This window comes from Chaetodon auriga, chromosome 4 (assembly GCF_051107435.1).
Source record: "Chaetodon auriga isolate fChaAug3 chromosome 4, fChaAug3.hap1, whole genome shotgun sequence".
In the NCBI taxonomy this organism is placed as follows: domain Eukaryota; kingdom Metazoa; phylum Chordata; class Actinopteri; order Chaetodontiformes; family Chaetodontidae; genus Chaetodon; species Chaetodon auriga.
In genome coordinates, this window is record NC_135077.1 from 15,017,134 (window position 1) to 15,042,206 (window position 25,073).

The following is a 25,073-nucleotide window of genomic DNA, read 5'->3' on the forward strand; positions in this document are numbered from 1 at the left end:
GGTGTCTTTCATATAGAGTCTGCACATTTAATTTACATCAAAGCAGACAGAGGGCATATTGCACTTATAGCACTGTGCTAATAACAGTAGGCGAAACACAAACAAACGCAGGCTTGGTCTGACCAGAACTCATGTTCGTTGTCACTCTATAAAGTACTTGGAATTTTACAACAACCAAAAAATGGATTCCCTAAAATGTTTGAAAATATATCTATTACAAAAAGAAGCATAAGCAGTCATCAGATGACAAGTAAGTGTAACAGCGTATGGTGTAGAGCTCTCTTTCTATGCAAGGCATGATGACCCTCTGCACAGGAGCAAAGCGTTTACTGTCACTACTGTACCAGTACTGTGCTCCTCCCATCCGGACGCCGTTACAGGTCGCTGGCATGGAAGAAACTGAAGCTCAGCAGGAGTTTTGTCCCCTCAGCCAAGACAGAACTGAATAGAACATCCAGACTGTGCTGTACCTGAGTGTGTGTGTTTGTGCATGTAAAGTTTGACAGTGTGTTGGTAGTGGGTGTCTTTTGTTGGATTCATGTGTGCATTTGTCAAATTTGATGTATTCTGCCTGGTCTGATGTATTTGTGTAGTTGTAAATATCCATTTTAGAGCCTACTGAGAACTGATAGGAAGCTGAGAAACGTCTCGTCTTTTTATAGCATGCAGTACACAGAACTGGCAGGAAATCACATGCTTAATTTGTGTTCTTGAGCCAACTATATCTTGTTGAGCAGACAGACATCAACCAAAAATCACCTTCTCAGTAGATATAGTCTATGTAATGTCACCCATAGGTTTCTGCAGAGCATTGTGAGTCCTGGCAGTGCTAAACTCCTGGCTAATCCAAAAATGGTCAGAGCAGTTAGTTATCACTCAAAGTGGCCATGGGTCATGTAAAAATTCAACGCCTGTAACAGGACATTAGGTATAGAGCGCAAACAGGCTATAAACATGTTTGTTTCTGCTCTAAAGTTGGCCATTTTAATATGGGGGTCTATGGGAATTGCTTTCGGTACCCTTGCGATGCCTTCATTTTTCAGCCCTGGAGGTTGCCACTTGGGTAAAAGATAGAGAGTGCATAAATACACAGCCACTTCTTTACAATTCCATAAAGAGCAAAACAGAAATATCCACACACAGCTCAGGCTGCAACATGTTCTGACAAAGATTCAGTTCTGTCAATAAATTCTTTGTATCTTGTCAGACTGAGAGTGAGAGCAACAAAAGTGAGTCAACGTTTTCCCCTTTGACACAGTTTAGTCCAGTCTGTAAAGAGAGAAGTGGAAAGAGAAGTCCCTCTTTTAGCCTGAACAAGCACCGTCAGTGTCTCGTCTCCAGTGTCCTCCCTCAGATGTGTTGCTGGGTGTTAAACACAACTTAAAAGGGGAATGAATCCCACTGTGGCGCAGTACCATAAATGTCCATGTGGGGCGCTGAACAGCTCAGTCCTGAGGAGCTTGGTTTATCACCTTCTTCTTACGGACTGAGACCAAGTCGTAGAATGGATCCTTGGTGATACTAGCTCTGTTTGAAGTAAAGAAGATTATGTTATAGAGATGCTGATGCACGATGTTAGTGTGCGTATGTGTGGGCTTGTATCTATCGACCAGTTTCAGTTTGAAGCCATTGTAGTGAGGAACTGTTATGAACTGTGACATTTTGGGTGGTCCTGACTCCTGAAAAGAATTGGTTGTAGGTTATAACTGCTTCTTCTTTAATGACAGAAGCAGAAGTTAGGTTGGAGGTTTTGCTTTATAGAGAAACTACACCCAGCAAGCAGTAATAACCTTGCTTGCACTGTGTGGTGACTACCATGATGCTCTTCCCACATCCTGTGTGGCACAGCACTCCATAGTACAGTAAAATACGAGATCTGATCACAACTGGATGTGGTCTCCAGCAGAACAGACCACACCTGACTTCACCCAGCTGTTCTGCTCGGTGTGGACAGGCTTAAAACCTTCACCCCACACAGGTAAGTGCTGCAGTCGGGTTACATGTAATACAGCTGAATAATGGTCCTCACAATTATGCACAACACAAACAAACAGGACTGCAGGAATGAGCAGCTGAATGTGTGCATGCATCATTACACAGTGTACTGTCTGGTTATGTATTTGTCGCTATTTGTGTGGACGTTTGCACAATTGCGCACATATAAGTGTGTGTTTGTGTGGTCTGACCTGATGGCCTCGATCCAGGAGTCTCTCTCCTCTGCGCTGGCAGCACAGATGGTGTAGGACTGGTGCTTCCCCTCCACCACTCTGCCGTCAGTCTCTGTTTTGCACGCTTTGATCTTCTGCCCTCGGCTGTTGGGGTTGTACAGCTCCAGACAGTACTAGACGACACCAGAACCATGTGACAATCAATCTATACAGTAGGTCTATCGATTGATCTGACTTTGGGGCTCTGTACATCCACAGACCGCCCCCTAGCCAATACAAAACAAAAGAATTTGCTTTTGTCAGTGTTGAAAGAGGACACAGCTGACAGGATCTTACCGGTTTGCGAGGATACGGCACTTCTCTCACACAGAGGTTCTCTAGAGGGATGATGCCTCTGGGCTCTTTATCCTGCAGACAGATTAAAAAGAGACAGAGTGAGTCAGGCGATGTATCAGGAGGGCAAGGAGGAAGAGCTGAGAGGAAAAATGGCACTGTCACAAAAAGAAGAGAAGCAGAGGACAAGACAAATAACTTTTATTCTCAACACTATGGAGCCAAAACGTACGGAAACTCTACACTGATAAAGAAGAATGTGAGACTCTGAGGGGCCATTATTAACTTTCAGATGAAAAACGTCACTTGCATTTTCGTGTCATGTGGCCAAAAATAGCCTTGACCCATATAACGTCCAAAAAATAACTCATGAGCATTTCCTGATCAGGTTTTCACACCTAGAACTTCTTGGTAGATGCTGCTGTGAATAAAATAAACTAATGTCTACTGTGCTGAAGCTGTGTGCTGTATAAGCCCAAAACACACACCATGACCGCTTTAAGATCACCTGACTGAATGACAGGAGAAAGAAATAAAAATGACAATAAACTTAAGGACTTAAAAGGAGCAGTATGGGAGCCTTACAGTGGTGAACTCAAAGTAGTAGAGGCAGTTGTCAGTCAGGATGAACCATCGCCTCTTCCACGTCTTAACCCGACCTCCTGGAACGCAGAGGAAGCAAAAAATTAAGATCACAGTTGTTTGCTGTGCTGTCAGCGGAAACTGACAAGCGTTCAGAAGTTGTGTAACTTCTGACCAAACTGACCAACATTGTGGGCTGACTGAAGTTAAACTGAAGTGAATACTCCACCATTAGGCCACTGCTTCCTCTGCACTTCCCTGTTTTTAAGCTCATGTAGAAGCTTAGTTATCTATAATGTAGCGTTTAAATCTGTTTAAACTTCCCTAATTTTTCATGAAAGATTATTTTGTAGAGGTGTTTTACCAAGTTTGAGGAGCCAGCCTTCTCTGTCAGGGTTGAAGAAGGTGTGAGTCAGATCATTCCCATCATCCTCTGGGATCTTGAAAGGCTCGTTGCGGATGCTCTCGTACAGTTTCTGTGCAGGGTTAAAAAAGAAAAAAACCCAATGAGGACATAAATTGCCAGATGAAATATCGCTGTCATCATCTCATTATAATTCCATTCACTCAACATGCGTGTGCGTGTGATTCCAGTGAAGAGGGACACTGAATCATCTGTATTGTGTTCACACATCTTTAATCTAACACCAGCCCACGGTCTGACACAGTTAAACATCACTCCTGTCACATAGATCCCACGCCGGGAAAATGTATTTGTACAACGGCAAGAATAAAAAGGAGAGGCAGAAAAAAAGAGGCTCTGCCCTTTATATTCAGAGTAGGAGACATATGGCCTTGTGGAGAGTGGCTCAGTCAGGTGTGACTGACCTGCAGGTGGAAACTGGGCCTGAGAACAACCTGGATGTGGTTACATGTGTGTGTTTCTGTTCCAGATGATGTGTGACAGCGGTGTTATTTTTCCCAAGCAGAGAAAGTGCTGCCTGGTTTCACAAAGTATTAGCTACCTTATTTTTTTTTTTTGGCTAATTGCAACTCGTTTTCACATCAACAGACTAATTACAGAATGATGTGTACAGTAGGTGTAATCTCTTTTTGTGGTCGCTTCCACTCTATAAAAATAAAACTGCATGCTTGGAAAATGAAAACAACGCATTCAGAAATGAAGCCGACACTTCCTGGTTTGCTAAATCGAGCGCAGGGATTCACTTGAATACCCTAAATAATTCTATTCGCCGTATCTGGTGTCCTGAAATGGACACACCTGACACGCTGGATGCATGTGGTGAAAAGCCTGCATCCTGGTAGCTTCACACAAATAGAGCACAGCTGGATACCTACAGTACAGTAGGTACTCATGTGTACGAATTTCAATCACTGCTGTTACTGGAAAAAAGGATCATATTAGTGTAATGTGTAAGTAAGTAATGCAACGCTGGCTTATACTGCAAACAAGTTCTGCTTGTGTATCAAAAGCCTGATATTCCTGTTGTCCTAGAACATAAATGATTTGCTCTGTTGCATTGGGGAACATGGTCCTTCATTCTGATGAACATGGGCACTGAATCCCTCACACAGCATCCTGCTGCCATAAATACTCTCTAGCACACCAGGTGTACTAACCGGTGGCTGAAAACAGTCAGTAATGAAGCTTTATATGCATTAGCTATTTTCAGACATTTGTGTCTTAAGGAACAAATGGGTTTCGGAGATCCAAAGGCAGGGTAGGGAAGTACTGACAGATGGCTGGCTATCACATGGTTGGTTTTTGCTCTTGTCATTTGTTGACAATAGGAAAAAATAGTGGAATAATGTCAGCCTTATCCTTTAAAGTAAGTGGACCTTGTATTGTGAATTGTACCGAGCCATGGGCTGAGTATAGTAATCAAATCTCCAAAGAAAAAAAACATAGATGGCCTGAACTTGAAATTTCAGCTGTTTTAGCACTTGCGTTATCACTTCCTGGTGTCTAGACTGGACACTGTGATTGGCCAGTGGTTCTCACCGAGAGCAGGTCATCGGGTAGATTCTCTCCGTTGTTGATGCCTCTGTTCATGGAGATGAAACGCTCCAGAGTGGTCTTGTCCTTCACACAGGGGTTGTGGAGGCTGGTGTTGAGCATGATGATGGCAAATGACAGGATGTAGCACGTGTCTGGTTTTTAAGAGGAAGTTTCACACACACACATACACACACACACACACACACACACACACACACACACACACAAAGAATAAGAGGAAGCAACATGATGTTCAGAAAGGGTCAAGTGATATAGTTAACATGGAGTCTTTGAAAGGAGAAACATCTGGTAAGAACAAACAGAAAGTCAAACTGAGAGGCGATGTGGTCATTTAAACACGCCCCCTCCTGCACATGCACACACATTTTCACACGCATTCACAAAAAGAGGAGAGAGGAAGTGGACAGATGTATACTTGGTAAAGCTCACCAGTTGACTGGAAGACATGTGTGTTGCAGTCACAGTAGCGTGTGGCGAAGGCCTCCATCATGCGGTCGATCTTCTGGGCTTCACCAGGCAGACGGAAACTCCACAGGAACTGTCTGTCACACACAACACTTTAACATAAACCTCTGTATGTCATGTCTACATGTTTATTTATGTTTGTGACCACCATATGAACTGCAGATGCACCACATCTGGAGTGAGTGTGTGTTTCCCAGTTACAAGCAAGATACAGTGGGACCTTACCTGAACACTTATTTTAATGCAACCTCCTTCTTCATAACATTTAGAGAAAATGATTGTACTCTTTATTTCTCTGGACTGATTTCACAAAAGGCACTCCAGCAATTTAGCACTGCACCTCCATAAAGGTGGAAGACAAGCAAGTCATCACGAAGCCCTTCCACAGCCACAAACGGCTGGTTTTTCAGAGATGAGTAGCGCTCCCCATGACGAGTAATCTGATTGGTGGAGTGCCCCCTTCATGTCTGCATCTAACTCCGACGCAGATGGCAGAGTGTTACTTTCCACTGGTGACATGACATTTCTATGCTAACAGTGCCCCTCTGGTTCTCGGTGAAAGCTCACTGAACGCTCTAGAGTTATGGCTGGTGACACTCCAGTCCAAAGTTCATCTGAGCAGTTACTCATTTTAGTGACCTTTGTAGTACTGAATATTGTCAACGCTGTCTTGATGTATTATTTTTCAGCCTTTGCTCTTATTCCCTCTTTCTTAGCTAGTCTTTGTTTCATTATTTTTCCCGTCTTTCACAAATAAAAGGAAGCACATTCACATTTTAAGTTGGTAAAGTGTTTTGATTGAGGCTCTGATTGTAAGTGAATCTTGAAAAGAGAGTGATGATGATGATGATGAGTGAGAGCACAAGATGGGACAGGAGTGAAGATGAAGGACGCTGACCTGAGGGCCTGCACCAGGTTTAGGTCGGAGAACTCGTGCAGCTCTACGAAGGCCTTCAGGGTCTGGAGGTGGAGCTCCTCCCTGTGGGACAGATGGGGGAGGAAGAGGACGTCATTCACTTTCCTTCTTTCTCTCGTTCCTTCCTTCTGTCTCTCTGTCCTCCTGTTATCACTTGTTTCCTTTTATCCTCCCCTTTCTTCTTCCATCACCTTCTCATTGGTCTTTTTAACATTTCCCTCTCTCTCCATATTCCTTCTCTCATGGCTTCTTTCCCTTCCTCCACCTTTCTTTTTTTCCTCTGCATCTCCTTCATCCTCCTCATCCATTTTCCTTTCTTCCTATTTGCTACTCTGCCATTTTCCTTATTGTCTGTATTTCTATACCTCATCACCTCTCACCTCTGTCTTCCATGCTCATCCTCTTTTTGCTACCGTCTTTCCACTCTACCCTCCTCTTCCTCACCTTTCTCCAAGAAACTCTCCAATGGCTGTCTTGTTGAGTCCCTCCTCTTTGTAGAGGAATTCAGCAATGGACTGAGCACTTCCATCCAGCAGCTTATTCTCCACCAGGTAATTGATGCCCTGCATCACACACACACACACACACACACACACACACACACACACACACAGAGTAGATTGTTTACTGAACATATATATTAGTGCTTCCCCTTGATATCTGTTTATGATTTCTTTAAATGCACCTAATGCATGCACACATGCACGCACGCACGCACGCACGCACGCACGCACACACACACACAGCCTCCTGTGCTGTGGTCAAATGTGCTTAGTTTCAAAATGATCTCATCTCCAGTTGGTAACACCAAGTGATCTCACAGTTTCTGTAATCCCAATTCCTTAAAACCATTTTCTCTTCCTCTTTCACAGGGTTTGGAGATGAAATGGATGCTTAAAAATACATTTGGTATGGAAATAAAAACTCAAATGATCTCTGAAAGCAGTAACCTCTAATGCCCATGTCAACATTGGTAAACATAACATGTCTGCAGAAATAAAGAAACGAGAGCAAATTTTCTGAATATTGAAACTGCTATGAGAGGTTTTTTCATGTCTGTGAAGTTGTGATTCTTTCCCAACACACACCATCAATTCAAGAAAAAACACGAAAATATACCTGATTTTTCTGCTGGTTTATGTTTTCCCTTATCTTTTAAATATATCACACATTCATATGGGCTAGAAAGCTTATTATTTGCCTCTAATGTTGATATAGAAATCTTAACTTATCCAAGTCTTACTGTCAACACAAGAAAATATAAATAAAACAGAAACAAGTTCAAGTCTGTCTGAAAGTCCTCACAAACTAAACCAGCACCTGCAGTTCAGAGTAGACCTATTCCAGTATGCAAAAGCAGTAATGCTTTTACTTTGTATTTGTTGTTGCAAACATTTGTGTCCACAGCAGGACTCAGTTTGACGTGTCACTGAAACCACAGAAACTGTGCTGTGGGCCTGCATCAGTGTCAGTCCACAGATTCACAGCAGATCCAGTGTGGTTAAGTGAGAGGAAGTCCATACAGTGACTCTCAGAAGGGGCTCAGAGACACACCGTGAGATGTGCAAGTTCTTATCAGACCATTCAAGGAGAGCAAGAAGTCATTTGTCACATGCACGCATGTCGGCGCTCACCTTTTTGGGGTCCATGTTGAATTTCTTCTTCCCATTTGAGAACTGTTTGCTCTTCTCTATGGTCTTGCTGCAGGAAAAACAACATTGGATAAAACATTGAATAAAGCATGAGCATTTCTTGAACTAGTTCTTTAAAGTCCTCTCAGAGTAAACACAAAGTAAAATTTTGTGGAACAGCAGGGCGAAAATGGTCAGAAAGCAACTGTGAAACTGAAACATACTGTATGAATAATATTAGAAAAATAAAAAGGGGAGCGGGATAAAACCAACGGCTGGTTTGTAAGGTGGGTGTGGGGTTCTCCCACATTAAAACTCACTTTTCCTCTGCAGACTCAAAGCTGAGTATTTCCGCCATGACGTTGTCGATCTCCATCTTTAACTTCTGGACAGAGCAGGATGACAGAAAAGTCTTTAGCATTTGTTTCATCAAAAATGACTAAATTAAAACAGAGAGTCTGTGTGTGTGTGTGTGTGTGTGTGTGTGTGTGTGTGTATACCTGGATATCATCCAGAAGGTCTTTCTTATGCGTCTTAATGCTCTCAATCTCCATCCTCTCATCTGCTGTAAAATCTGAGGACACTGTACAAAGATTGGAACAACAATGTCAAACAGATTCTCAGGAATTCAGATTCACATCGAACAATCAGGCACATATCAGGAGATTCAGTTACAGTAATGCTGTAATCCACTTTGATGGCCTAATCATCAGCTTCCTTTGAAACATTAGAAGATTTGAAACCAAGCTCTGCCATTTGAATAAGGAGACAATCAGGATTTATCGACCTTTTTTCTTTAGTTTTGAAAGCTTTACGTTTTGTAAATCAAAGGAAATGTGTTCACTGTCGAGGTTTTAACGCCTTCTGTGGGACTTCAGTATGCAGTCACCTTCTTTCTCTCACTTCACAGACAGACTTGTTGTACTGTATCATGATTTGAATAAATCTACATACAGTATCAATGCATTGTATATTTAAAGATTTAACCACAGCATGAGGAAGAGAGGTTTCCCTGGAAGATATGCGAGACAGGTGGTGCGGTTTTCACCTGAAAGACATGTGTCACCGCAAAATCTAACCAAAAATACATTTCTTGAAACACATGAGACGTGAGCATGCAAACACATGGATACATACTGAAACACAGCTAACTGGCTGTGGAGGCCATATTTCTGTCAACCACCATCCTCCTCACTCCCACATTAGAGAAGCTCAGTGAAATACAAAAGTGGTGCACAGTATGAATCATGAAAACTTACACAACCATACAAAGGTTTTCCTTTAGGCTTTGTGGTTTCTTAAGAAATAATACGTGAAGGTTGCTTGGTAACATCAAGCAGCAACCTCTGTGGCTGAAAAATGAACTCAACTGATGCAAAGGATGTGTAATAGTTACCATGGTCACCATCTTAGTCTAGTATGTTATCATACACTATTTAGCACAAACCACAAACTATAGCTGAGGTGAACAGGAATGTAATGAGCTTTGCAGGTAGTTGGTCAAGCTGAACTATTGAAAATTTTGACCTGATGATGGCGCTAGATGAAAAGTGAAGGGACCACCAACGTTTTTACAGTTCATTCTGGGGGGACGCAAGAAATGACATGGCAATCCATTCAATACTTGCTGAGATAGTTCACTCAAAACCACAAATGTCAGCCTCATGGTGGCGCTAGAGAAAAAGTCAAGGGATCGCAGAAATCATTAGGTTTCATCTTCTGGGCCCCAGGAATGTCTGAACCCAATGTCACGGCAATCCTTTCAGGACTTGTACATATTTCAGTAAATGCTAAAAATGTCAAGCTGCTGGTGGCTCGAGGATCACTAAAGTCTGTAGGAGCCATTATCTGGGAACAATAAACGTCTGGTTATATCCATCTCATAGTTATTGAGATATTTCAGTCTGGATCAAAGCGATGGATCGGCCAACAGACATTGTCACCCCTTGAGTCACTAGAATAGATAAAATTTGAATTCTGAGAATGACTTAAGACTCATTTGTCTTACTTTGATCTCTGAATTTGACATTCTTTGGTCTCTGAATCGGACATTCCGCCTCAACATTCATCTGTTTCTCACAGAATTCAAACTTTCCCCTCAGAATTTTGAAAGGAATATCAGAACTACTTCACTTTAAAAATAGTAATAGATAGTACTTGGAATCGGCTCAACGTATTTGTGTTTTTGTCAAAGTAATCATGGCCTTCTAATGCAGATTCATGTGCTAATATTGCTGGTCTGAGGTTTTTTGTTCTACTAGATGGCTTGAAGAAACGACGTCCATATAAGTTAAAATTTTAAATTTGCAAAGGCATCCAATGCATGTTTACGGGTTTGATTTTCCAGCAACAGCAATTGTGAATGTAAAAACAATCTTCAGTCAACTCCCAACTCATCCATGTTGGAGTATCTCACCAGCTCATGAACTCTATTGAACCTCCCTTGATTGGCTTTAACACCGTCACACGTAAGAATGTCATAACCTTGTGGTTAGTTTACTCAGCTGGTGAATTTGTTCCTTCTGGAAAGAAGGATGAGCAAGGTAGAAAATTACATTCCACATACGACAGCAAGCACAGAGCGGTTTCCACAAAACAAAAACAGAAGTAATATAAATGCCATTCTCATCATCAAAGAGTTTTTGGAAGGCCAATCGTGAAACTCGACCTGCGAGTATGAGCTCTGCGGTGCCTCCCTCAGTTGGCATCTGTTTCACACAGTTTGAGACACCAACATGTGGGTAAAAGATTGCAAGTTTTATCCACAGTGAGAAACAACCCTTGTAGAATATATAGTTAACCAGATGGCAGTGACCAACACTTCCTGTCGTGATCAGTGAGCCATTTGGTGTTAATGATCTGAACACAGGACATCCACTTCCCCACCCTTCCTTTACACGTCTTGTGCAACAAAGCTGAGAGTCATCAAACTCTTCATCTACATCACTTAGACTTGGTTTTAATCTAAAAAAAAAACTGTGGACATACCTTAAACAGATTGGTACTGTGACTTTAAAGGTGGGTTGTTTAAACGTCTACCTAAAGATAGGGACTTCTGTTTTTGTATTATTATCAGTGGTGTGTGGTCCTGTGAGCTCTTTGTCAGACTGTCTCTTCCCTGTTTCAGCTGTGCATCGTTTCACCACAGGGTTCAGATGGTGACGAGTGGAACACCAAGAACTGAGCACCAATAATCTAAATATTTAAGAACCACCTGTTGTTCACAGCGCACTGACAGGTCACACCAGAAAGAATGACATTCACTTTTAATGGAGTTTTATATCACAGCTGTTTCTAAACTACAAAGATGACAGAGGGAGGAAATGGAAGTTGTTAACCCAAACAGCTGGGACATTATTTATGATAAAAGGTTTTGTGTTTTTTGTCTGAACCCTACTGGGTTGATAACCACAAACTGGGGCTCTAGTGTTACACATATCAACTAGATGAACATTGACGTGATAGTTACCTCATCATATGCAGGAATAAATTAAAAGACAGTTAACACAGGTGAATAGCATAATACACTATTCCTCAAATTAAAATATCAACACATTTATTGAGACCACAAGAAATGCCAACGAGTGCTGTCTTTGTGGACATCTAAAATATTCTATATATATATATATATATATATATCTATATATACATATATAGAATAAGCAATAAAAGGAGGGAAGAACAGCAAAATAGGTCTTACCCATTTGGAAATCAGTCATTTATATCCAAAAAAAAGAAAAATTAGCAACACCAAAGCAGCTGCATAAAGTTGAGATAAAGATATGCGGACGACCTCAGCACATAATGCAGTCACACTTAAATGAAGCAGATGTTGTTTTCTAACCCCACCTCTTCCCCATACATCACAATGTCAAGCTGGCATCAGCAAATAGACAGAAAGAAAAAAAAAATAGTTGGAACTCCTTCAAAATAAAACCCTGACTGCATGTCCAGGAAGTGAAAAAAAAATCAAGGAGCGTTAGACGGTCCTTTTTTAACATTATCAAGGGGCTTCAAGACCTCTGAAACACAGAACAGAACCTAAGTTATGTTGTTATGAGACTGACGATAAGATTAGAACAAGTAAAATAGGCAGCATCAATGAGAAAACAATAACACATCTTGCTAATTTGCTTGTGCACCTTGAATTTGACATTTTGTAGACCTGAGACTTTGATTGCAACACTGGTAACACAGCCGTCATTGCACAGAGGAGGTGACAGCGGGCGTTTTGAAATTTGGTTGGACAATGACACCGAGTTGCAAAACACAGTTCAGGACAAGAAGTTTTGAAAGTCAGGAATCGCATCAGAAGGTGAGGTAATCTTTGAACTCCTCACACTTCTCAAAACTGCAGTTGATATCAACACCGCTACTGACAAGCTCCAGTTTACTCTCTCTGAACTGCAAAACAGACTCTTTTATTTTGAAGATAAAAATCTTCCTTCTTGTCTAATTGAGGTGGACTAAATCAGGCTGACTTGACGGTTGACAACATTTGGAGCAGAAGTCATGAGTGGTTAACAGGGTGGTTTTGCACGCAGCATCCTGAGCTGTATCTGACTGTAAACTTCTGTTGGTTATTGAAGCTGATGTGGAACATCTGCATATTGACTAAAATATAAAGACAACCTCAATAAAACTCAATATTAGCAATCTGACAACACAGTCAAGACATGGTATGCATGTTACAATAGGGACATTTTCACAATAGAAAAGAATTTAGGGAGACAATATTACACACAGTGTTAAGACAAAGGGGTATTTTAGGAGTTTCTCATGGTTGATCAGACTAATGCATCAGCTGTTTGCCTAAAGAATGAAATATTTTCAAAGATGAAAGTGAAATGTAAATGTGTGAAGGTCGAGTCAAACAGCTCCTCATGGCTGCATATGCTGAGAGTTTCACAGGTGATGATGAAAACGATGCAGACGCGCCATCTAGTGGAATGTCTCAGGTATTGTTTGTTTGATCATGGGTGTGATGTGATGTTCAGAAATCAGAATCAGAAATCAGAAAAAGCTTTATTGCCAAGTACGATGTTACACATACCAGGAATTTGTTTTGGTGAAGTTGGTGCATGACAAATCCTCTAAAATAAGCTATTAAAAAGTAGAAAATGTAACAATATTGGATGTGTTTGCATATTGCTGTGGCTTAGTTTTCATTTTTAACCACTTTAGAAAATAAAATCAGACTTAAACAGACATGAAATAAACTGAAACTAGATTATAAATGTGTGTTTGTTAATATACAAATTGAAATTAAACTACTAGTACAACTAATGCAAATATGCAAAGAGAAAGTTTTAAATAAAGCCTATTGCAACACTGTCTTTTTGCCACATCATCACATTTACACTGTATTTTATACCATTTGCACACTTGCTTTCATAACTTCTGTCATTAAGAGTTAGACAAACACAGCAAAACTGGAAGGAGAGATTGGTGTAAAACTGAAGGAAGACAAACTGAAAAAGACAAAAGAGTCAGCAAAGGGAGGGGAGTGAGGGAGGTGTGTAACAATGTCTAATTGCAGGCTGTTCTGCGTCTCTGAACCTTCTACTCTGAACCTGTTTCTGTCAGTGTGAAGAGCACAGACGAAGCAGAGCAAAGCAGGATGCAGGCTATCAAATGTGTGGTCGTGGGAGACGGGTATGCCATTATTTTACTTCACCTATATAGTTAGAACTTCAGCTGCCTTCAGGTATTGAATCAAGAAGAGTTAGCCCAGGTGATGCATGATGGGGATGGTTGAGGACAAAATGCTGTAATGCAGCAAGTGAAGAGCACAGACTCTTTACTGTGGAAGAAAATCCAAGAAATGCCCAAAGAGTGGCTCATGAGACACAACAAAGGCTTAAATGCACTCTAAGAGAACAAGCCTGGACAGTTTGTCATCTACTACGTCAGAAGAACTAACTCCTCATCCTTGAATCAGGGGCAAAAGGGCTGCTTGTGATGGGGGAAACTGTGGTTTGAAATGCTGCAGTTGTTGCTGCAAGAGAGCAGAAACATTTACAGGTGGCACAGAGGGACTGTATCTCTATTTCTTTGTGTGTTTGAGCTTACTGTTGCAGACTGAATGTGACGCTGTGATTTAAAACTGTAGAGTGGAGAAACAGGGGGAACGACATCTGTAATAACCTGAGACATTTTGGACTGTTTTGGTTAACTTTAGCACATTACACATATATATAAAACAGTGTCTGTGATGGTAAAGTGATGACTTTAAGCCATGATTTGGAGCTGAATACACTCATAAACGAGCCTGTTCTCTGTCTGCCTGCAGCAAACGAGTGAGAAGTGTGATATTGTTACTGAGCCACAAGGGCCACAAAGGGATGTGGAAGAATGGGTCAACAAAATGTGGGATTTTAACAAGTGAGACAGCTACTAGGATAAATGTTGGCTTCTTTTAACCATGACCACAATCATTTCCTGACTATAACCAAGTGCTCATTGATGGAGATGCTCAAATACTGACAAACAGGTTTTTTTGCGAACCAGCGTTTTTCAGTGGCATCACATCAGAACACTCGGCATGTGTTCCCACACATGCGCAATGCATGTGCACGAAATATACAAAACATGGACCAACTGATCAAAAGTCTGATCTTTTGTGTTACTGGAGGCCTAAAACTCCACAGAGAAGCTTTAACAAACAGCAGCCTCTTGGTTGGTCAGTAATCCAAACTCCTAACTTTTAGGAAAACATTGCTCCGCAGAACTAGAGTTCATTTGATGGAATGATGCAGCTCTAACAAAGCACTGAGTCTTGGGTTTGAATATTTCACTCTGTGTAAACATTACAGAGATTGAATAGTTTGAAAAAGCTGGTACAGAATACAAATCTGCTTCAGTCAGACACCCTTAAACGCATGGAACATAAACTGTTCCACCGGTTTGCAGATAGTTATGAAAGTTAATTATAGACCTACACACAGCCTTTTAGAAATAAACTGTGTCAACATATGTCCCATCAGCGGAGGACATAATGTGAGGAATCTGAAGAGAAGACCTGGCAGACAGCTTGGCACTCTGCCCAGCTTTAAACCCATGAACCAGCCTGGTCTCATGCCAAAGCCAGTGATAGACCTGCCAAACTAGTAGAGGATAGCGTGTCAGTGTCGTGTATTGCCTCGCCTTGTCATGAAAACTACACATGTATAGGACTTTCATGAGGGAGACCTGGGTTTGATTGGGTTCATGGGTTTAAAACACACTGCAACCATCACCATCACCACCACCGTATTTCTTTTTTGAATAAACTGATAATCTGACATGAGGTTGGAAGAAACGCTTTGAAAAGGGAAAAGACAACGTTTCTGCCAACAAACACTGGGAGCCTTAAACAACATGAAGCACAGGCTTGATTTCTCCTTTAAAAATACATCCATGTTTATTCTGTGTAATCACAGCATCTGTCATTGCTATTATAACATTCATACTTCTCCCATGTCTTTTTTTTTTTTTTTTTTAACCACACCGCCAATACAAAGGCAAGGAGAAAACACAAACAAAGCATTAGCAGACAGTTTGGCACGCTTCCTAGTTAAAGACCTGTTAACCAGCTTGGTCTCATGCCAAAGCATGTAATAGACCTGTCGAGCTAGCAGAGGACAGCATGCCAGAGTCAGTGTCTCGCCTCACCTAGTCATGCAAACTATGCATCCACAGGACTGTCACAATGGAGACTTGGGTTGCATTCCAATCATCACTGTTGATTGTTCGAAGGAAGTAGTTATTTTAAACCAAACCATCATGTTTTCTAAAACCTGACCGACTTGAAGATGGTGGTGTGAGTGACTTCTGCAATGTGCTGCACTGTAATGAACGTGCTATTGGATGTAAAGCTTTCTCACTTCTCAAGTGTGATATGCACTATAATTAGTCTGACAGCTCACTCATCTCTCCTCTTCTTTTCTATAGCTGTTTCCTAATTCCATTCTACACACTAAATGAGTGAATAACACTGAATTACACACTCAAGGATGATCATTTCTGTGTGTGCTGATGATCTTAAGTGGGTTGTAGTACAAGGAATAACCCCTTCAAAAAAAGTTTCAGTGTGACTGATGTGCGTTACTGCATGTCTTGCACAATTACGTGTCTGTACAAAATGGACATGTATGGTGATTTCTTGTATAATCGCAAACATTTATGTATTGCATAGACTATATACTGTTGTTAATATGGAATTGGGACAAAGGAGACATCTCCTGATAAAGTCCTGCCCACCTCCTGTCTTTCCTTCCATCATCCACTCTAATAGCCTGAAACATTGTCATTGCTGTTGGTATAGTCCTTTAATAATGTCTCACTGTGTGTGTTTTTACTTGTGTGATTTAGAGCGGTGGGAAAAACGTGTCTTCTCATCAGCTACACAACCAATGCCTTCCCCGGGGAGTACATTCCTACTGTGTGAGTACGACACACCCAGACACTCGCTCTCTCTTCAAAGGGTCATGAAAACACATAAAGTACATGACATGTACAAGAAGACAAATATGTTGCATAGGCACACAGTCAAATATAGGTGACACACACACACACACACACACACACACACACACACACACACACACACACACACACACTCGAATATTCACTCCGAAAAGGATCAAACTATTCTATTTTTTGTTCATTACGTCCATAAACTGGAAAACCATTACAATGAGACACATACAACTTAAACATTATTTCAAAATAAACATCTTCTCAAAGATCCACATGCCTACATATGAGAAAATAAAACATTTAAATAATGTCCTCTACATGTTGTTGAATGGCAGTAAATGTGCAGACATCTGATGGTGTTTAACGCTGACAGGTTTGGCAGCAGCAGCACTTTAGAAAACACACTTCTTCCTAAAAGCTGTATCGGTAAAGAAGTTAACAGGTAAATAGAGGACGAAAAAGTGAATGAGCAGCTTTTCTTTTTTTTTTTTTCTAAACCAACTGAAGGCGTGAGATTGCTGTGAATATGACCACATACATGACAGGGAAGCAGGATGTTGCCAAAACAGTTGAGCGTGTCCATCACAGTTGCATAAGGAAGAACTGAAATGATCAAAATATGACCTACGTCTGTACCTCTGATGTTTTTTTATTCACAATCACAGGGTCAATATTGAACCTGGCCGTAATTGGATATGTTTTTCATGTTTCATGTGTAGCAAGTGTACATACAGTGATTCCAAAGAGACGTTTAGGAGCTCAAACACGCTCAAAACTCTGAAAATGATAAGTGAACTTCAGGAGAAGCCCCTCAACGTTGCCCCCCATCAACATCCTTAAAAAAAATGTGTTTCCACTGTGGAAACCTTAAGCTTTCCGGGATCCACTATCTCCCAGGACCCACAGTGGACTTCAAACGTAGCCTCAATCATGAAGAAGGCGCAACAGAGTACGTGTTTCCTGTGTCAGCCCAGAAAGTCCCACCTGTCTCAATCCAGTTGTTCTATGCTCATGCATCATCAACTGGTTTGGGTCTCCCACCAAACAGGGCAAGAACAGACTGCAATGAACTACAAGGACTGCTGAGAAAACAACTGGTGCCAACCTGCCCTCCATTCTGGACATATACACCTCCAGACTGAGAAAACGGGCAGGAAGCATCAATGCAGACATCCTTCACACAACCTGTTCACTCACTAAACGCTGACCAGACACAAAACCAGCTTCTTCCCACAAGCTGTCACCCTGATGAACAGTTACCGAGTCATGCAGTGTCATTAACTTTTAACATACATTAATCACTCACTGTCACTGTCTACAGTTACTGTTTCAGTGTGACCACACAGGGGCAGTCCTGCTTGAATATTAAAATCATGGGGGGGGGGGTTATTTCCAGTGACGGAAGAAATACTCCTATCTTTTACTACAGTAAAAGTAAATAGCAGTATCAAGTAGCAATACCAATACCACTGTAAAAATACCACAAGTGACAGTCTTGTGATCAAAATCCAGAAGCATAATCGGCAAACTGTACTGAAAATAACAAAAGTTGGCAACAATGTATGATATGTTACAAGTTTGTCTTAAGAATTCTACGTAAGCCATCTGCAACATGATGAGTTACTGTAGTATTCAGACAAAATGTACAAAGAGCAATGTTTCCCTCTGACTCACTGACTTACTGACTGATCGCTGACTGTCCCCCCATAGATTTGACAACTACTCAGCTTCTGTGACGGTGGATGGAAGGCCAATCACCCTGGGCCTCTGGGATACAGCCGGACAGGCAGACTACGACAGGCTTCGTCCACTGTCCTACCCTCAGACGGTATAAACAACCGAACTAACAAAGACCAAAAAAATCCACAGAGATTTTCATTGAAAATATTTTGAACCTTATGTGAAATTTGACTATGATTAAATACAAGTATGACATAGAAAAGGAACAAAACTATATAGACTATATACAGTATATACCTACATAGAAATAAAAACAATTACAGTATGACCAACATGATTGCAATGGTTAAGATTATTAAGGGTGAGAGATGTTTGCAACCAACTGTAAATATATTCTAACTGGGTTTGATCAAAAAACAATGTTCATCTTGCTGAGAATAGTCTAGAGCATTCATTCTCGACCTTGGAAATTGTTTGACAAAAATGTCTTTATCACGCGGTCTACTAATCACATCTTGTGGCCTTCACCAGCAGATGGCGTTCACTCGGTAGTCATGAAGATGGTTTAGTTGCTAGTGTTGGGTATCATTCTGTTCCAGGTGTAAGATAACAAGCATTTCACCATAAACTACATAAACTTTTAAAAGACATAGCCTTAATCTCTGTGTGTTCAAATCTACCATCTAATCTCGCCTCTCTCATCTCACTGTGTATCCATCTAGGATGTTTTCCTGATCTGTTTCTCCCTGGTGAGCCCAACGTCCTTTGGGAACGTCAAAACAAAGGTAGTTTGGTCTCTGCAGTACATCATCATTTGTAACTTTTTATATGTCCTCAAAATAAACAGTCGCCTACTTTTACACATATATATTTTTTAGATGATTAACTCAATCAACAGTGGGTTATATTAACAGAAGGAAGCTGCTGCCTCTTCGGCCACAGTTGGTTTGAATCAGATGGTTGGTCGGCGGTTTGCATGTGTGTGCAAGACAAAAAAAAAACCAAACAAACAGAAGAGCAAGAAAAGAATCAGGGATTGCAGAAATTATTCCTGTGTAAAACAGACTGAGGACACATGTGCCTGCATGATATGATATTGATTATTTTTCCTCTTGAAAAGAGCAGCAGATTGCATATGTTGCAAACCTTTCATGTACAGCACACTCATCTCAAGGGCTTTCTAAGTTTTTCATGCATTCTTCATTTCCTGCCTTATGATGACGGAAGAATGAGTGGTGCAACAAAAGCAAGTCTTAAAACTCAAGTCATTGAAGACATGTCCAAGTCATGTCTCAATTCATTCAAGACAAGTCCAACAGAAATCTTGAGTCATTCATGATGAGTCAGTGTCAAGTCTACAGTCCTTCAGAGCAAGTCTCGAGTCAAATCTCAAGTCAATCAAGACAGTTAAGCTGGAAAGCTTTCAGAATACACCTCAGGACAGGCCTCAAGTCAGCTGAGACAAGCCCAGTTCGAGCATCAAATCAAGTGTGTCAAATGTGTCACTTATCAGAATAAGTCCAAGTCAAGTCTCAAGTAATTTTGGGGCAATTCCAAATCAGGTCACAAGTCACAGCTTAGTCAAAATGCTGGTCCTTTAGGAATGATGGCCGTTAAAATGACATGGCATCTGTGTTAATAGTGTTTTTACACTATCATTTTCTATGTAAGTCAAGTGCAGTCTTTAGGGAGTACGTTCTCAAGTCCCATAGCAGTCAAGACTAAGTCAAGTAACAACTTCATTTTTTTCTTAACTAAGTTAAGTTTAAAGTCTAAACTGGTATAATGTCAAAAGGAATACACACTTGATAAGTGAGGTTCAAAAACTTCCATAAGAGAATTTCCCTATTGGCTGTGACCAAAATATCATGTCAGAATTTAATTTAGATTTACTTCAATGAGACTTCAGAAGAAGGTGAAGCTGCTGAAGGTGAAGGAGACTCAAGGAATCCGGGAAATTTGTATTACACGGTGGTTTAAAAATTCAACTACACACAGCAAGACATTGAAAAATGACCGACTCAAAGATATATGAAGAAGACTACACCACTAAGCAGGTTGGAGAGATCAGAGGGAAAGGTGCAAGGAAAGAGAAAATAGTGGCCACCTGGGTAAATGATGGTGGATGGGGAGAGGATGAAATAGGCAAAGAGAGCAAGAGGAAGAAGAGGGAAAGGGAGATATGAAATGAGAAGGGAGAAGAAAATGAGAGATCAGAGGGAAAGGTGCAAGGAAAGAGAAAATAGTGACCACCTGGGTGAGAGAATGAGGAAAGAATTTTGAGAACTGTAAAGAAGAGAGGAGGAGAGTGGAGGCAGCCAGGACAGGTCTGAAAATGAAAACCTCACTGAAGTTGTTTGGATGTTGGGGCTGGAACAATGTGGAGCCTAACACCAACCATATTTCCATATCACCTGCTTGCATTTTAAATCACATTTCATGATCATTTTAGAAACCAGGCTGACTCCATCATTCACCTTTTTGTACATCCTCACTTCCAACTTTCTGCTCTTGTCTCGCTTCACCACATGTTGTTTTCTTCATCTCTGACACTTACCTTCACTTGGTGTCTTCACCTGTCTCTCCTCTCATTTTGGTTGCTTTCAACTCTGTCCTCTTCCAGTGGTACCCTGAGACTGGCCATCACTGCCCCTCCACACCCACCATCCTGGTGGGCACCAAGCTGGATCTAAGGGACGAAAAGGAGACCATTGCAAAGCTGAAGGAAAAGAATTTGGCACCAATCACTCAAGCTCAGGGCCAGGCTCTGGCTCAAGAGATTGGTGAGTAATGCTCATGGGGTTCTCCCAGGTCCTGTATAACAGAAATGTGTAGCGTCCTAGACTGATGAAGGCTTGAAATAAAGCGGTACCCATGGCTCACTATGTGATATGACCCAGGCTACTGTTGTAAAAATAAATGAAAATGTGATCAATGAATCATACTTGATTCATGCGTTGCTTTCTGTGAATGCTGCCATTACTGTGGTGGTTTACCAACTGATTAAATAACTACATGTTACCACCTGGGAAGTCATCCCTAGACACTCTTTGGCACTTTCAAAAAATACCACAATGAACCACCTTACTGTATCAAGGGCTTCAGCCAATCAGATCAAGGAACCATATGACGTAGTAGAAGACAGAAACTCTTGCCAATGCCAGCTAGGAGAAGAGTGAAAACATCTCTTCCATTAAGGAAAGCCTCCACTGCCATTCGCTGCTCTCCTTTCAGTAAATACTCTGCAGTTCTGATGTAACTGATTCTATAGCAGGCTCTATGCTGACCTCTTGCGGAGCTGCCACTGTTTTTGAATGAACAGTGATCACGTATGATCTCATGATCTTGCAAATCCAGCTGCCTTGCAAGGTGACAAACACAGAAAATTACCACCTGACTCTATTTGCCGTAGCTCTACAAAGCATTGTAGCATCCTTCAGTTCATTGTTTCGGTTTTATGGTCAACAACTTCAGAGTTTATGTTCAGTCTTATGGCTCTCATTAACCTTGTTTCCTGTCACAGCAGGTAGCTGCTTCTAATGATGTTAAAATCCATAATATTAAGATTTTATTCCCAAAATTTCAAATTTGCCTCCACTTTTGGAATGATTTACAAACGCATAGTCAGATATTCATGGTTTTGTTGATCCTCTGGTGGAATTCTGTCACAAAGTAGCTGTATGGAAAAAACAGCTAAATTTGGTTGAGAGGCTGAGGCCCGGTAGTTTAGAGGCTTTTCCATCACTGTATTTCAACATACATGTTCTGTGGGATGTCGTGCATACCGTATCTCTGTACAAAAAGGGCAATTAACCCTCACTGGATACACACAGCGTTAATGCACAGATTTATAATTTCAACTTGCTTACTTCAGCCTACCTCCCTTGGTCTTACTTTTCTGGATGTAGTTTTATTGATGTGTGTTATTCTGTTTCCTTGCTTGTACATATAGAGGCAGATAAGTACCTAGAGTGCTCGGCCTTGACCCAGGATGGTCTGAAGACTGTGTTTGATGAGGCCATTCGGACCGTGCTCTGCCCTGATAAACCTGTCAAAAAGAAGAAGGGATGCTCACTGTTGTAAATGGTAAGACTGGTGTAAACACAGAGGAAGAGGAGGAGAATGGTCAAACAAAGAGAGAGTAGAACGAGGGTAGTGAACGAGCGAGGGGGAGTTGGAGGGGTCACGATGTCTGATTCATTTGCTTCTCCTGGATCTTAAGCCTGAATTCATCCCACACAACTTGTGACGAGTCTTGATCACATACTGTGCAGCAAGAATTGGCTTATCAGTAGCATATCATTCAAAGGCTCCCTCTTTAACAAGGATACAGTTTCAAGCAAGTCAAATAGAATAGAGACACTCTGCAAGAAAAGACTAAGACAAAAAGAGCAAGAATCAGATGGACCGCTGTCTGAGAATACACAGAATAAAGACAAATTCTTCCAAAGTCATTTCACAATTGGGTGCATAAATGTGAAAAGTTCCTATTACAGTACTTATTACAGTAATTATTTCAAGGAAATAATTACTTAGAAACTTAGAAATCTTAGAAATCTTCAAGGCAGATTTCTAAGTTGCCAGGAAGACACACACATAATGCAGTAAAATAGGAAATACTGCGTACATAAACAACCAACAGAAAATGAATCTAAGGGAAAAAAAGGAGCTAATATTGAACTCTTATCTTTTTATGAATTACCATAATAATTGCAGGCCTGAAAACATCCTGCTGGCATTTCCATATGCAAAGGTACAGAGACAAGTTCAAGACGTGCTAAAGAGGAATAATCACAACAGAACTGTCACGTCTTTGCTTAAAGAACTGTTTTGGTTCTTGATGTTGCAGAAGAAATGATTTTTCTTGGATGTCCCACATGCACTGCCATTTCAATCCATGTCCCTGTTAATGATGCTGTTGCAGATTCATGTGGGCTTCATTGTTTTTGATTCTTGCAGGACGAGAAAGACGAGAGAGAGATCCAGACTGTTGACGCTGCGATAAAAGACAATTTCCAAGTTCTGTTATGTTTCTCACAGAAAATGACAACTAGATTTCGATGAGTTGAAAAAAAAAATGCTTTTGCAGTTAAAACGTGGAATGTCTGAATACCAATTTTTCAGAATAAATCTACATGTGGATGCAACAGACTGCCCATGTTCACACAGTATAGATTCACCCTGTTGGCTTAAATGTGCACACCACACTATATCCCATTGTCCTTTTGGGACCAGCAATATATACAGATGTCTTGTGCAGCCTTAAATAATAATAGCAATAATAATAATAGGAACCTTGATAAAACACAAGGATCAGGAATGTAGTTTTTACATGAGCAGGGAGCTGAAAAATGCTGTGTTTGGACAAAAGTTATTGACAAATGAAGGATTTGTTGTGATATCAAAATAAAACACATTTGATCAAGCAAAATATCTGCAGAGAAAATGTCATTTGTGAAATGCTGTCGTATTTTGTAAAATGCCATTGTGTTGCTTTCTGAAATGCTGCTGCGCTTTGACCCTCAGGGCCACCGTCATGTGAAACTCAAGGATCACTTCACAAGTCGGTAGGATTCATTGTCTGGGGATGGTGAATGTTTGGTTACAACAATTCATAGCAATCCATCTCACATTTATTGAGGTATTTCAGTCCGAATCAAAGTGGTGGATCGACCGCCAGCCATGCTGCAAGGACAGCTGACGTAAGAATTCTGAGGATAAATTTGGATTGATAAAAAAAATGATGTCAGTTCCAATTTATTCTCTTTAAACTGCAAAATAGACAATTTTATTTTGGAGATAAAAATGATCTTATTTCTTGTCTAATTGAGGTGGACTAAGTCAGGCTGACTTGACGGTTGATAACATTTGGAGCAGAAGTCATGAGTGGTTAACAGGGTGGTTTTGCACACAGCATATGCTGAGAGTTTCACACGTGATGATGAAAACCATGCAGAAGTGCCATCTAGTGGAATGTCTCAGGTATTGTTTGTATGATCATGGGTGTGATGTGATGTTGGATGTGTTTGCATATTACTGTGGCTTAGCTTTCATTTTTCACCACTTTACAAATTAGAATCAGACTAAAAGTGCGTGAATTAAACTGAAACCATACTATAAATGTGTGTGTGAAGATTCTAATCTGTCCAGGTCATGGCACTTCTGAGTGCTTGAAGTTCTAGAAAAGGAAGTCTAGTTGCCTTTGTAAGGCGCTTAGAAACACTCTGCTACTACTACACCTAAATTTTGAATAAATTATACATGTGTGCGTGTGTGTGTGTGCGTAGGCGGGTGTGTGTGTGTGTGGGGGGGGGGGGGGGGGGGGGTAACGGTAATGGATATGTTTGCATATTTAAGTGGTTTATTTTCCATGAATTTGTCTTCTTAATAACTTTACAAATCAAAATAAAACTTAAATTTAAGATAAACTACAAACGTGTGTGTGTTTGTGTGGTTCTATGTTGTGTGTGTGTGTGGGTGTGTGTGTGTGCATACACATGCATGATTGCAAAACACACAAGCAAACAAAAGAGGAAGTTTTAAATAAAGCCCAGTGTTATTGTTACTGCATCTTCCCCCTTTCAAAACACTCCCCAACAATTTCACAGCACTCGTCCATTGCAACAGTGTCTTTTTCCACATCATTCATCACATCTATACCTTTTATACATTTGATATCATTTGCACACTTGCTTGCATAAGTTCTGTTGTTTAGAAGAAGACAAACACAACAACACCGGAAGGAGAGATTGGTGCAAAAATGAAGGAAGAGAGACAGAAAAAAGAGGCAGTGAAGGGAGGGGAGTGAGGGAGGTGTGTAACAATTTCCTGTAGTTGCATGCTGATCTGCGTCTCTG

At 40.9% G+C, this 25,073-nt stretch overlaps 2 protein-coding genes across 2 annotated transcripts; one reads left to right on the forward strand and one right to left on the reverse strand.

Moving 5' to 3' along the window:
* Window positions 1–653: 653 nt before the first annotated feature.
* Window positions 654–11,910, reverse strand: cyth4b (cytohesin 4b). The gene is made up of 13 exons (XM_076727744.1): window positions 11,777–11,910; window positions 8,577–8,659; window positions 8,397–8,461; window positions 8,080–8,146; window positions 6,890–7,008; window positions 6,428–6,508; window positions 5,494–5,606; window positions 5,047–5,195; window positions 3,448–3,559; window positions 3,087–3,163; window positions 2,505–2,576; window positions 2,187–2,341; window positions 654–1,527 (listed from the first exon to the last, which is right to left on the reverse strand). Exons 1-13 carry the CDS (start codon window positions 11,793–11,795, stop codon window positions 1,446–1,448), a joined length of 1,194 nt encoding a protein of 397 aa, XP_076583859.1. The 5' UTR covers window positions 11,796–11,910; the 3' UTR covers window positions 654–1,445.
* A 1,768-nt stretch (window positions 11,911–13,678) lies between these two features.
* LOC143319120 (ras-related C3 botulinum toxin substrate 2-like) lies at window positions 13,679–22,299 on the forward strand. The gene is made up of 6 exons (XM_076727745.1): window positions 13,679–13,731; window positions 16,429–16,500; window positions 18,247–18,364; window positions 18,939–19,001; window positions 20,840–20,999; window positions 22,169–22,299. The coding sequence occupies exons 1-6, from the start codon at window positions 13,697–13,699 to the stop codon at window positions 22,297–22,299; spliced, it is 579 nt and encodes a 192-aa protein (XP_076583860.1). The 5' UTR covers window positions 13,679–13,696.
* Window positions 22,300–25,073: the final 2,774 nt, after the last annotated feature.